The sequence below is a fragment of the Neoarius graeffei genome, chromosome 1 (assembly GCF_027579695.1).
Source record: "Neoarius graeffei isolate fNeoGra1 chromosome 1, fNeoGra1.pri, whole genome shotgun sequence".
NCBI classification, from domain to species: Eukaryota; Metazoa; Chordata; class Actinopteri; order Siluriformes; family Ariidae; genus Neoarius; species Neoarius graeffei.
This window is the reverse complement of record NC_083569.1, coordinates 2,851,102-2,865,298: the sequence shown is the minus strand read 5'-3', so window position 1 is coordinate 2,865,298 and position 14,197 is coordinate 2,851,102. Positions and strand designations below refer to the sequence as shown.

General features: G+C 40.4%; 1 protein-coding gene across 1 annotated transcript; it reads left to right on the top strand.

The window, feature by feature from the left end:
• Nucleotides 1–2,026: 2,026 nt before the first annotated feature.
• On the top strand, nucleotides 2,027–13,988 carry anxa13l (annexin A13, like). The gene is made up of 11 exons (XM_060928033.1): nucleotides 2,027–2,280; nucleotides 3,167–3,242; nucleotides 3,335–3,429; nucleotides 4,846–5,016; nucleotides 5,143–5,176; nucleotides 5,275–5,354; nucleotides 6,499–6,567; nucleotides 8,121–8,222; nucleotides 9,942–10,017; nucleotides 11,361–11,473; nucleotides 11,972–13,988. The coding sequence occupies exons 1-11, from the start codon at nucleotides 2,266–2,268 to the stop codon at nucleotides 12,089–12,091; spliced, it is 951 nt and encodes a 316-aa protein (XP_060784016.1). The 5' UTR covers nucleotides 2,027–2,265; the 3' UTR covers nucleotides 12,092–13,988.
• The last annotated feature ends 209 nt before the right edge of the window (nucleotides 13,989–14,197 follow it).

Sequence of the window (14,197 nt, the reverse complement as noted above, 5' to 3'; positions counted from 1 at the left end):
AATATTAATAATTTAGCAGAAAGCATCTGAAAACAGCTTGGTCTTTAGTCTAGATTTGAAGCTGCCAACAGCAGGAGCATTTTTGATGTCCTCTGGCAGTTGGTTCCATAGCTGCACTGCATAGTAGCTAAAAGCTGCTTCACCACACTTTGTTTTAACAACAGGTTTTACCAGTAAATTTTTCTGCTGCGATCTGGTAGATCTGATTGGGTTAGGCCGCTGCAACATATCAGAGAGGTAATTGGGCCCTGTACCATTTAGAGATTTGTACACCAGCAGCAATGCTTTCAAGTCAATTCTGTAGCTTACTGGAAACCAGTGAAGGGACCTTAGAATTGGAGTAATGTGCTCTGTTCTTTTTGTTCGTGTGAGAACCCTCGCCGCTGCATTTTGAACCAGCTGAAGTCGTTTGACGTTTTTTTTTGGCAGGCCTGTGAAAAGGCCATTGCAGTAATCAACCCTACTAGAGATGAAGGCATGTATAAGTTTTTCCAGATCATTTTTTGACATAAGTCCTCTTAGTTTACCTAACAAGTCTTAGTTTACCTAACAACCTGTGTTTTCTTTCCCTCCCCCCCACCCCAAATCTGTCCCTCTGAGTTACATGGAGTCAACAGGAAATCTTTTGGTGGAGAGGGTGGAGACCTCGACTGGCTATCGTAGCCTGCAGGGAATCGGCCGTCAGACATTCTGTCGCATGTCCCAGACCCGGTGAAATGTAACTGAATTGTCTTGGCCAGCCCTAAGGGTCCCATCTGCATCTCATCATTGCTGAGGAGTGTGCTCCCATCACCCAATCAAGCATCCAGCCAGAGCAGGTCATGATATTTTTTACCATATTAACATGCCATTGTTGTGTGTTATGCCTGATGTAAAGACTCTCGTCTCTGCGAGTCTACCACACAGATTTAATACTTGTCATTTTTAGGGCATACCTAACAACCTGTGTTTTCTTTCTCTCTCTCTTCCCCCCCCAATCTGTCCCTCTGAGTTACATGTTGATCCTGGGATTGAGATGCTGGCCTCTTCTGCCCCTCGGACCTGCTTGATCCATCCTGGTGCCCTGTGTCTGGTCGGAGTTTTATCGCACCGCTCCTGTGAAGGACGGCCCCATGAGGACAGTTGAGGGTTATACCTGTTAAAACTGTTAATATTATAGTCAGGCTGTCTGTTGTTGCCCAAATGAGGATGGGTTCCCTTTTGAGTCTGGTTCCTCTCGAGGTTTCTTCCTCATGTCGTCTGATGGAGTTTTTCCTTGCCACCGTCGCCACAGGCTTCATCATTAGGGATAGATTAGGGATAAAATTAGCTCGTGTTTTAAGTCGTTCAAATTCTGTAAAGCTGCTTTGCGACAATGTTTATTGTTAAAAGCGCTGTACAAATAAACTTGATTTGATTTGATTTAGGAACTTTCAAGGGTGGCACGGTGGTGTAGTGGTTAGCGCTGTCGCCTCACAGCAAGAAGGTCCTGGGTTCGAGCCCCGTGGCCGGCGAGGGCCTTTCTGTGTGGAGTTTGCATGTTCTCCCCGTGTCCGCGTGGGTTTCCTCTGGGTGCTCCGGTTTCCCCCACAGTCCAAAGACATGCAGGTTAGGTTAACTGGTGACTCTAAATTGACCGTAGGTGTGAATGTGAGTGTGAATGGTTGTCTGTGTCTATGTGTCAGCCCTGTGATGACCTGGCGACTTGTCCAGGGTGTACCCCGCCTTTCGCCCGTAGTCAGCTGGGATAGGCTCCAGCTCGCCTGCGACCCTGTAGAAGGATAAAGCGGCTAGAGATAATGAAATGAGATGAGATGATTTGATTTAGTTTGGAAATGTTTTTTAGGTGATAAAATGCCGTTTTAGTGATTGCTTTCATGTGCCTGTCAAAGTTTAGCTCGCTGTCAATGAAAACACCAAGATTTTTAACCATTTCTTTTGTTTTAATCAATAAAGGGATCAATAAAGTTCTATCTAATCTAATCTAATCTAATCTAAAAATGTAGTAAGAGTACAAACAATGCAGAAAACAGTAAGTAAAACATTGATTGCTCTGTTTATATTAAACAAAGAATCTGATATTTGGTCTTTTATGTTTGAAATTATGATGCCAGTTTAAAAACTTCATAAAGCAAAGCACGCCGCCATTTTGTCCATGCAGCAGAAGGGTGGAGGTAAACAGATGACGTCAGAGGCGTGACTGTGTAAGACGGAGCGCGCGCGCGCGCCCCCGCGCAGGGCAGAGTGAGGGTGGGAGCGCGTGCACTCGGGATCAGCGCGAGCAACATGGGCAACGTTCAAGTGAGTACAGGGTCCGGGAGTCACGTGACCTTTATTCCAATAACTTTTAACACTTTTTTTTAAAAAAAAGGTTTTATTGCATTTTCAGCAAGTATTATTATGATTATTATTATTATTATTATGATTATTATTACTTCAATTTCTCGCGCATGCGCTTCTCCATGATTTTTTTTTTTTTAAATTGCTATTTTCATTTTGTTTAAACCTGCTGCATGTCTTTGTGTATACTGCTTATTCACTTCATCTCACACACACACACACCCTTCCTCCTAATGGACCTGGTCTCCTGTCCCTGCAGAGGAGGCAGATTATGACTCAGCACTCAGAGAAATGAAATGAAATGAACTACACTTAACAAAAATAAATAAATCTCATCATTATACACTTTCTCTCTATTGAGCACTTCCTTGGATAAAATCACACAAAACCAAATCGAGGAAGGAAATTTATCAAATGAATTAGAAGCATTCATTCTGGAGCGCTTTTAATTTTATTACACTTTGTTCATTTCATTGAGAGAAAATATCAAGTACTAATAGGAGCTAATCAAATTTAATATCTGAAATAAATTAGTATTGAAATAAATACTGGAGGGAATAAAAATATAAAGTAAGATGTAGACTACAGAAAAACTGTTTTTTTTTTCTTGCTTCCATCAAAGATAATACAAATTTAAGACAACATGGGATTTAACGTATGTAAATATGATCGAATGGTGTTCTGTGTGTCCTGTAGTGTCGTATCTTTTGTGTTTTTAACATTTTAAGTCCAACATTTAAGTTTAAAGTAGTTTATCTATTTGCTTGTCTTTAGTGTGCAGTAAAGTGATTATCTGAATGTGATTATATTGCATGCATCATGACCCCCTGTGGTTGTTTGGTCTCAGCCCACGATTGTTCCCTATGAGGACTTTGACGTAGTGGCGGATATTAAGGAGATCCGTAAATCCTGCAAAGGATTGGGTATGTGTACACACGCACAATGTGCGCATCCTCTCATAATGAACTGCATGTGTTTATTTAACAATACTGTACTATGCACTGTCTCTGTGCAGGCACTGATGAGGAAACCATCATCTCCATCTTAGCTAACCGCTCCTGGGCCCAGCGCGTGGAGATTAAACAAGCCTACTATGAGAAATATGATGATGTATGTCGCACACACACACAACCATCAGCTATCCGCTTGCTAATAATCCGAGTGTAAAAGGATCTGACTGCAGCCTTGGCTTTGAGCCCATAGACTGAAATGGGTGTGGCTCTGAGCTGCACATACATAGAAATGTGGGTGGGTCCTTTTATCTGTATATATGTTGGTAAGTTAATATTTGGAAATTGGAGCATGTCTAAGTGGGTGCTTTTAAAGTCTGGTTAAGACTAACTCACTCTATCGGTCGTGGGTGTGGCTCATCGAATAGAATAGGACTGAGTGGGTGTGTCTTTACATCTGTATTTGAATGTATAATATACACTACCGTTCAAAAGCTTGGGGTCACTTTGAAATGTCCTTATTTTTGAAAGAAAAGCACTGTTCTTTTCAATGAAGATCACTTTAAACTAATCAGAAATCCACTCTATACATTGCTAATGTGGTAAATGACTATTCTAGCTGCAAATGTCTGGTTTTTGGTGCAATATCTCCATAGGTGTATAGAGGCCCATTTCCAGCAACTCTCACTCCAGTGTTCTAATGGTACAATGTGTTTGCTCATTGCCTCAGAAGGCTAATGGATGATTAGAAAACCCTTGTACAATCATGTTAGCACAGCTGAAAACAGTTGAGCTCTTTAGAGAAGCTATAAAACTGACCTTCCTTTGAGCAGATTGAGTTTCTGGAGCATCACATTTGTGGGGTCGATTAAATGCTCAAAATGGCCAGAAAAATGTCTCGACTATATTTTCTATTCATTTTACAACTTATGGTGGTAAATAAAAGTGTGACTTTTCATGGAAAACGCAAAATTGTCTGGGTGACCCCAAACTTTTGAACGGTAGTGTAGAATAGTCTCATTTTGTTTGTTCCTTAAAAGCCATGTATAAGAAAGGAGGCGTGTGTGAATCTTTAAAGACACACCTACATTTGCATACAAGGTCAGAGGAGTATATATGTAAATGTATCATTAAGCCTGCATGGAAATTAGAACAGTTCTGAAGTTTGTGAAGGAGAATCCAGGTGTGTGTCCATATATGGTATAAATGTGGGTGTCGTTAAGATTAAATATGGAAATATAAGCGGCAGAGAGTGGGCGTTCCTTAAAGGCCATAGACAGAAATGTCTGCGTTTATGGTGTATTAGATAGTCTGAGTGGGTGTGTCTTGATATCTGTGGATGAGAATGTGGGCGTGGTCTGTAAATGAAATGAGTGTCGGTGACTCTGTGTAAAGCTGGTAGACAGGAATGTGGGTGTGTCCATGTATGTGAATCTTCAATCAGAAGAATGTATATGTTGGAATTCACATATTTAATAATATATTTGTTGATTGATCTGTCTGTAATGAAGTAGTACAAAACAAGAAACGAACACACACCAAACGCCGATAAACAGCATTAGTTGATCCCCTACAGGAGCTGGAGGAGGTGCTGAAGAGCGAGCTGTCAGGAAGTTTTGAGAAGGCGATCATTGCCATGTTTGATCCGCCTAATGTCTACGCTGCTAAAGAACTGCAGCGTGCCATAAAGGGACTCGGAACCGACGAGGCCGTGCTGGTGGAGATCCTGTGCACCAGCACCAATCAGGTCACACACTGCATCTGTGTTATCTATAAGGACCCATGACCTCTCGGATATAAACATGACCTTCATAAAGCATCACCTCACGTTGTGAAATATTTTTCACCTAACTGTGATGCGTTTCATTAACAGGATATTGTGAAGATTAAGGAGGCGTACACTCAGGGTAAGAACAAAATCACTAGGTGGTGGTTTACTTGTGTTTCCTCAAAGACACGAGCCCCATGGCCACTGATGCCTTGTGTTTTTATGTCGATGACGTAGTGTATGAGTGTGACCTGGAAGCAGATATCGAGGGCGACACGAGCGGAGACGTGAGAAACCTGTTGATTTCACTCCTTCAGGTAAAAAAAAATTAATGCATCAATCCGCTGTAGTCCTGGGATTTGAACTCGCAACCTTCTGTGACTCTGATGTTGATCTTCCAAAATGCTTTGTCTTGTTTCCACCGGGCTAACCTAATAAATCATCTGCATCAAAATAAACTTTGTCGTCAATGCGTGTTGTATGGGTCATTCTAGAATTCAGGGTACATTTTGTGTCTCCGAGATAAATCTTTTATTTTCCACAAAAGAAATCTTTACTGACTTAGTTTTGAACCGTTATGCAAATTACGACAAACTTTCACTAACAGCAATGCTTGATGTACATTTTAGACCCAATTTGTCCGGAAAACATATTAAATGTTTTATGACCCCTCCCCCCACATTATTGGCTCTCTTCGACTCCTGATTCGTAAATTCAATTCGAATAAACGGTTAGTGATTTGGTCTAACATTGTTTTTTGCGGCTTTTCTATTAACTGTTATAAAATCAACTGCATCGAAAGTTGATTTTCTGTATTATGTGAAATTTCAGTATTTAAAAAAAAAAAAAATCCGTCCCAATGTTCTTGTCAACTCTGTTATAAAATCCACAAAGACTTTTAATAAAACGCATGACACCTGTACCGAGTGATGTCACTTCCTCTGGCGGGGAACTTCAGAAAGGCAGTGAGGTATGGTCTGTTTCTTCTCTCGTTAATTTGAACAAAATGTTGAATTTTACACCAACAGGAGATTGTCAACTCTGTTCTTGTGATGTTAGTCATTAATTTTTTTTTTTAAAAACGCAATACAATTAAAATCCATAAATTTTATTTTTATACGTGCCGTGTGGCAGTTAGTTTGAGGTTAGCATCTGGAGTTGAGACACAAAATGCTGGAAAATGTCAATTCTGTTAATGGGTTGCCCAGTTTAACAATAACGGAGTTGACAATGACCAACAGTCAACACTTGAAATGTACCCACAGTTATAGAATGGGCCATATATTTCTCAGTTGCCTAGCAACAGTATTCTATCCCAGTACAGCTGTTAATGTTCATCATATGGTTGTTTCAAACTTCATCACTTAGTGTTGATACTGATGCATCAAGCACTGTTACTGAGTATCATGTGATTTTTAATTAAGTGTGAGTTGCTAAATGCAATGTTTACTGCGTCTCCAGGCGAGCAGGGACGAGGGTTATGAGGTGGATGAAGGATTGACTGAAGAGGACGCCACATCACTGATGGAGGTGAGGCAGCAAACTTAATGTATTTATTTACAATGTGAGGAGGTGTTTATTTCACATTTATGGAAGATGTCTCAATGCAATCATTTCAATGTTATGTTTGTCAAACTAATATATCCACTATAAGGCGCATCTATCTATCTATCTATCTATCTGGAAGTGTAGAATGAACTCTATGCATTTTAGCATTTGAGGTTATTCTTAAAATGATGCGTTGACTCCGTTTATAGTGCAGCCCTATGAAGATACTTGTGATATTTATTCTTCATTCAGTTGACCTCAGGAACACTTCACATGATTAAGCAGTCAAGTGCCGAGGGCACTCTTAAACGTTTTAATTTCACATTTAAGTGACCCTCTGCTTTGGCATTTGTAGTTTTTAATTTATTTTTAATTAACACTACAGGCGGCACGGTGGTGTAGTGGTTAGCGCTGTTGCCTCACAGCAAGAAGGTCCTGGGTTCGAGCCCCGGGGCCGGCGAGGGCCTTTCTGTGCGGAGTTTGCATGTTCTCCCCGTGTCCGCGTGGGTTTCCTCCGGTTTCCCCCACAGTCCAAAGACATGCAGGTTAGGTTAACTGGTGACTCTAAATTGAGCGTAGGTGTGAATGTGAGTGTGAATGGTTGTCTGTGTCTGTGTCAGCCCTGTGATGACCTGGCGACTTGTCCAGGGTGAACCCCGCCTTTCACCCGTAGTCAGCTGGGATAGGCTCCAGCTTGCCTGCGACCCTGTAGAACAGGATAAAGCGGCTAGAGATAATGAGATGAGATTAACACTACAACAATTTTGGAACCGCAACATCAAATTTGGAAACATGACGATTTAAGAAAGTCTACAGCGAATTCAACACAGCAAATCCAGAAACATGACATTTAGATTTAAGACAACAGTGAATCCAGAAATGTGATGGCGAATTTGGAAACATGACATTGGATTTAAAATACGACGGCGAATTCAGAAACATGACATTCGATTTAAAAGGCGACATTTAGATTTAAAAGACAACAGCGAATTCAGACGTGTGACGGCGAATTCAGAAACATGACATGGGATTTAAAAGATGACTGCGAATTCGGAAATACGACAACGAATTTAAGACCGCGAATTTGGAAACATGGCGTTTGATTTAAAATGGTGGTGGCAGCGGCGGATTTAAAAGATGATGGTGAATTCGGAAACATGACGTTGGATTTAAAAGATGACGGCGAATTTGGAAAGATGACAGCAGATTCGGAAGCACAGCATTTGGATTTAAAAGGCAACAGCGAATTCGGAAACTTTTTTTTTTTTTAATATTTAAAAAAAAAAGGTGTTTTGCACTGAGACTATTGTAACATCAGTTTATTTTTGTACCCATATCTCTTATTTGTTTTACTGTTTAAGGTTTACTACTTAATTGTACAGCATTTTGAACTATCGTGTGTTTCGAAAAATGCTTCCTTTTTCTTCCTTTTCTAGTTATTTGATAGTCAGCTGTTTTAATTATTGTGATGGTGCTCTATTCTCTGTACTTGGCGACACTCGATGATGGTTATAGTGTTATCCTTTTCCTCTCAGGCTGGAGAAGGACGCTTTGGCACAGACGAGTCCGTGTTCACGTACATCCTCACTCACAGGAACTACCTGCAGCTTCAGGCCACCTTCAAAGCCTACGAATCTGTGAGAAGAATTCATTCCTGCACTGTCTGTAACAAAGGGGGCTTGTTATTACAGTATCCAAATACAGTAATATAAAAAATAAATGCTATCCAAAACAGGCAGATCCAGGTCCTGGCCAACAGATGCTCAGTGAAATGCAATCCAACAGGCAGATCCAAAATTGTGGTCGAGGCAAGAGTCAGTCCACAGAACAGCTGATTTGTTTACTATAACAATATCCAGCATGAGAAAAACCAGAAAGACAAGGACGTTACACAGAGCAAACAAGGCTCACCACTTCCTATATCGTTTTCACAAATGGCAAGACTTCACAATGGGAATGAGAACCCCTGTGCTTTATTGCATGAAATCAGGAAGAGTTGTAATGTTTAGTGTAAACATTGTCTCTTAAAATTAGAACTTTATTTACATCATAAACATTGATGGCCAATTTAAAAAAAAAAACACCAACCTTTCCTCCCGTTGGTATAATATGAACAGGCTGAATGTGTGTTTGCTAACGCTTAACCACTACAGGCTCATGCAAAACACACACAGAGTGTAAACAGGATCCTGGTCCTTTGTCATATTTGCTCTCAAAAAAAAAAAAAGCTTGCTGGAACGTGTACTAATGTACAATGCTAATGCTAGTCAGTGCTAATAATAGCTATATAACTTATTTTGAGCCAAAAAATAACATTAGCATAATCATAACCTCATATAATGGTAGAAAATTTTATTTACTTGTTTAAGGAATGAGTAAGGTTTAAGAGAGATTTAACTGAAAGATGATGTTTAACAAGTGTTCTTTTAGGTGCTAGCTAGCAAAGAAATGGGTCCACGGACACTATGCTAATAGCTAGCTTCATAACATGATTTTTTTATTTTTTGGATGAGGGAACATGAGAGAAATCTTTCTTTTTAACCCTTTGAAAAGTCAAGTGTAGTCAACATGAAAACCAAAATGAGTAATTTTCAATGACGTTCCAAACCCAGTTAGCTAGCTAGCGAGGTTCCAAACCCAGTTAGCTAGCTAGCGAGGTTCCAAACCCCAGTTAGCTAGCTAGCGAGGTTCCAAACCCCAGTTAGCTAGCTAGCGAGGTTCCAAACCCCAGTTAGCTAGCTAGCGAGGTTCCAAACCCCAGTTAGCTAGCTAGCTAGCGAGGTTCCAAACCCCAGTTAGTTAGCTAGCTAGCGAGGTTCCAAACCCCAGTTAGTTAGCTAGCTAGCGAGGTTCCAAACCCCAGTTAGTTAGCTAGCTAGCGAGGTTCCAAACCCCAGTTAGTTAGCTAGCTAGCGAGGTTCCAAACCCCAGTTAGCTAGCTAGCGGGGTTCCAAACCCCAGTTAGCTAGCTAGCGGGGTTCCAAACCCCAGTTAGCTAGCTAGCGGGGTTCCAAACCCCAGTTAGCTAGCTAGCGGGGTTCCAAACCCCAGTTAGCTAGCTAGCGGGGTTCCCCTCCTGGTTGCTGAGCAACAATGTTCAAGCTAGTTTCTCAGACATTTTTTTTTAAAAATATAAATATCCTCCAATTTAAAAGATAAAGGTCTTAAAGGAGCAATTTAGCCAAGAATGAAAACTCCGAAACATGTTTGAGTGACGTTTGCTTTTTGTAGCTTTGTTCAGCAGCTGCATAGCTAATGAAGCTAACAGTTAATGGAAGCATGTAGCCGCCTTTTTAACCTGGTGCACAAGTAGATTTAGTTTTTGCAATGAATGAAATTTGTGTGTGTGTGTGTAGGTGACCGGGACAGACATCCTCGATGCCATCAACAGTGAAGCCACAGGGACATTAAAGGACTGCTACATAACTCTGGGTAATGTGACTATATGCAGCTCTAAGGTGCCATAAAGTGTAAATCTGTATTTCTCTGGGTAAAGTTGAAAAGGAAAGTTCGGTACATGGAACTGATGCTCCGAATCTCAAACACTGCTGTGTCCTCTTTCAAATGCAAATCCTGCATACGCAAAAGAGGGAAGTAAAATGGTATGAGGCAGCATGGGTGTGGTCGAGCATCAGCTGTGGAGTTACCGAGCTCTGTGTTTTTTGTATTTGTGCGTTTGAAAAATAAAAAGCTAAAGTCACTGAAATGTGAAATTTGGAACAGAAAAATAAAGCCTCATTGTGAGTTGTCAAGCCTGTCTCCCTGTTCCTCGTTCCCTGGGCTGTTCACGTGGTGCTGAAACCCAGTAGGGAGAAGGTTCCGGTGCTGCTGTTGACACTGGTTCTGGAGGAGGAGGCGCTAGTACTGGAGGTAAATCTAAAAAGTTTGGCCCAATTCACCCCGGTCCCCTGTGGAGACCACCTCTTGCCATCCCAGGTTGCAGGACGAATTCTGCGACGTGTTTTTGCTCCTGCCTGGTCACACTAGAGCATCTCATGGAGACTCCTCCAGGGGTGGTGGTGCGCAGCCACCTGTATCGGCTCCCTGAGCACAAACAAAATGTGGTTCAGGATGAACTTGAGGCTGTGGAGTCCACACAGTGACTGGAGCAGCCTGGTGGATTTGGACCCCAAAACTGAAGGGTCAGTGCTGACTTTAGAAAAGTCCACATGGTGCTCAGTAACTTCTCTCTGATTACTGGCTTCCACAGCTGATGCTCGACCACGCCCCTGCTGCCATGCAGGACGTTTCCAAAATCCTGCAGGGTTTTGTAACAGTCCAGGCTCATTTAATATTCACACCCACAAAATTTGCATACATCAGTCCATGTTCAAGTTCACTGGCTCCCTTAGAGATCTCTGGATGTTGAGGCACAGCCTTACTTTGTCCGTTTGCAAGTGTGACCTTTGTCCCCACTGAAAAAGGGAATACAGCTTGTTCCGTCCGAGGGCCAGATCATAAGGGTTGTAAGTGGGTGTGTCAAATCACATCTGGGCTGTGGTTTTTTTATTTTTTTGCCTCAGAGTATCATACCTTCTATTTAGATGTCAGAGAACAATTTAAAATACTGAATAAATACGTTGTGTCTCTGGCATCTTTAAAGGAGTAGTTCAGCGTTTCTCATGTAGCTTAAATATGGTTCTTCAAGACGCATTCTGATTATTATTAGCTTGTTTTTCTGCTACAACTCCACCTTCCAGTGTTCAGAGGTGTGCATCATGATGTTGCATAAAATAATTGACTGTGTAATTTTGATGATTTGCTTGTTGGAACAGTTCGGTGCGCTAAAAACCCGCAGCTCTATTTCGCTCGTCGCCTGAACGAAGCCATGTCAGGTGGAGGGACGGACGAGGACACACTGATCCGCATCATCGTGGGACGCGCTGAGGTATGGAATGGGGTTACTTTTTTTTTTTTTTTTTTAAATTCTTTCAGCTACGGTTCTGGCAGCAAGTGTCAAACGGATACTCTAGGGGTCAAAAGTGATTTTATTTAGCATTTTAAGGGATGTAGAGGGAATCTATTAAAACGAACCGTATTACGGAAAATGTTATTTCACTCTTTTTCCTTTCTGTTGTCTTAAATTAAAATACATATTTGAGAGAAAGTGCCAAAAAAATTCAGAGTAAATTTGTACAATTTAAAAAGCCGTAATTTGATGTTATTCGCACAAAATCATTTGATGTATTTTATGATGTTTAGTTGAATAAAATGCTCAATCAAAACTCCGCCTTCTTCCTCTAATGATTAGTCTGGAAAGTCATGTGACTAATGGTGGGCGGAGTCTTTTTTTTTTTCCTTAAAACAATCAATATTTTTGTATATTACACAGCAAACTAATTGTATTTCAGGATCAATGACTAAAAGTGTTGTTTCTTGTGTACAGTTGGACCTGGAGACCATTAAGGACATGTATCTGGAGAAGTTCGACGTGACGCTGAAGGACGCTCTGAGCTCGGACTGCGGTGGCGATTTTAAGCGCCTCCTGCTGGCTATCCTGCACTGAAGATGGCGAAAGAGTCTGACACTAATCCCTCCACCAGGAACCAACCTTCTCTCCAACACTGCCTACAGGAATAACACACATGCTGTGTTCCAATCCTGTTCTAAAACGCCCTCGTACACTTCCTCTTGTAAAATGTATGGAAATACAAATCAGTTTTTTTTTTTTTTTTTTTTTAACATAATTTAGGCTTTTCTTGTTAAATGGCCTAACTTTTACCTTTTGGTCATATTTAAAAAAAATTCTCAAGTGTACGTTTTGTATTTTGTAGCCACGAGTTCGAATTTCTATGATTACATTTTGTTATTGTTGTATTTTGATACTTTCGCATTTAATATTTACCAAAAAAAAAACCCCTCAAACTGAACATTTTCCAACACAATTTTCTACACTTTCAGGCCAAAACCTTTCAACGACTGAAATTTCATCGCATCGATATTTATACTTAAGATCGAATTCCAAATAGATAATGAAGAGACATTGACGAGGGCGTGTTAAACAGTGTACGAACGCAGGAATGCACAACTACCGTTCACACTCTACTTCTGCTTTACCTTCACGTTCACCCACCTGATATCATCCAGTCCACACTTCCTCTCTTCTCTTCGAGTCATGTTTCATCCCGAACTAGATGTTTCTTCACATGATTTTAATGATGCAGATTAAATCATTGAAGAATTAAACAGTTAATGAATGAAGACTTTTTCTTGCATCTATGGAGAAAGTTTTAATTTTTCTATCGCATTACAATTAGATAAATATTACAGGAATATTTTGACACATTTCATAAATTTGATTTTCTCAATGATGCACGCAAACATGGAGATGTTTAGTGTGCGTGTGTGAGAATTTCTTCTGTTTTTAGTTGAGTTAATTTTGTGCTGTACCTGTGAGGCTAGCAGAAGTCTATCTCACCTGAAACTCAAACCTGCTCACGTTACTCAACATCAGTAATCACCGCAGTGTCATTTTATAATAAACGATTCTTTAGAACGGCATAATTTGATAAATCATTTTTTCTCTAAAAACGAACAAAAACTTTCCAACATCCTCCAAAAATTCTGGTACAGAGCCGCGCAAGGACCAAACAACTTTTGCGTTCCCGCACAATCCTTTAGCTAATCCTAACCCTTATCGCAAGGTAACACAAGTAGCTTAAAATCCCCACCATGACCCCTAGGGGGCTCCATATTCAGGAGGTGGCACTTGATCTAATATAATTGGGGTTTGAATTTTAACTCAAATTACTGATGGTGTTTGAAGCAAGGACATGATTAATAGAACATAACGTATATATTATGTAGCGTCAGAGCTCGAGTGTGAAAACGAAGCAATTTTTTCCCTAAACTGTCCCTTTAAAACAACAAAAATGAAAGTATTTAAAGGGATGTGATGTGTTTATTCACTGAAATGGAACTGTCTTATTTATTTTCATTTACTTGAATGAATTCAGGAACATGGAATATGACAATGCTAAGAATCTAATCTTTCTGATCGCAGTAGTTTCAGCGATCATCTCTTTAACAGGATGTGTTTCTGTGTGTTAATGTGAAACACTCCGACGCCTTTTTAACATGTTAGTCCTTTGTATAAAATTATGTAGAATATAGCAAAGTGTCTACGCTGCTTCCGACTGAATAATCCTGTGTGGACGTGTAGCGTAGGACTGTAATGGAGGAGAAATGTGAAATGTACTGTTGCTTTAAGAGTAAACCGTGTTGATGGGATGATGTAAAAGGTGCTTGTTTTAAATATTAACCCAGCTGATAATGAAGTGCAAGATATTAATATTAGGGTGCGTATGCTGCTGTGTGATGTAATCTTTGGAAAAAAAAAGATTGAGATGAATACTCATTCATGTGAATCAATATAACAAATAAACTGCTTTTTGTCTGACTTATTTCTGTGTTGAGAAATAGATAGATGGACCTTCCTGTTAGTGATGATTGTGCACAGCATAAGTGCTTGATTGACACTTGTTGGTTTCATCAACACTCATTACAATGTGAAAGTCCCAGGAGCTCAGTGCAGATCTGAGAAACTGGATCGGAGATTTACACACTCAGGAATGTCTCTTGGAGTCATTTCTAAACAAGTGCAGATTCCAGG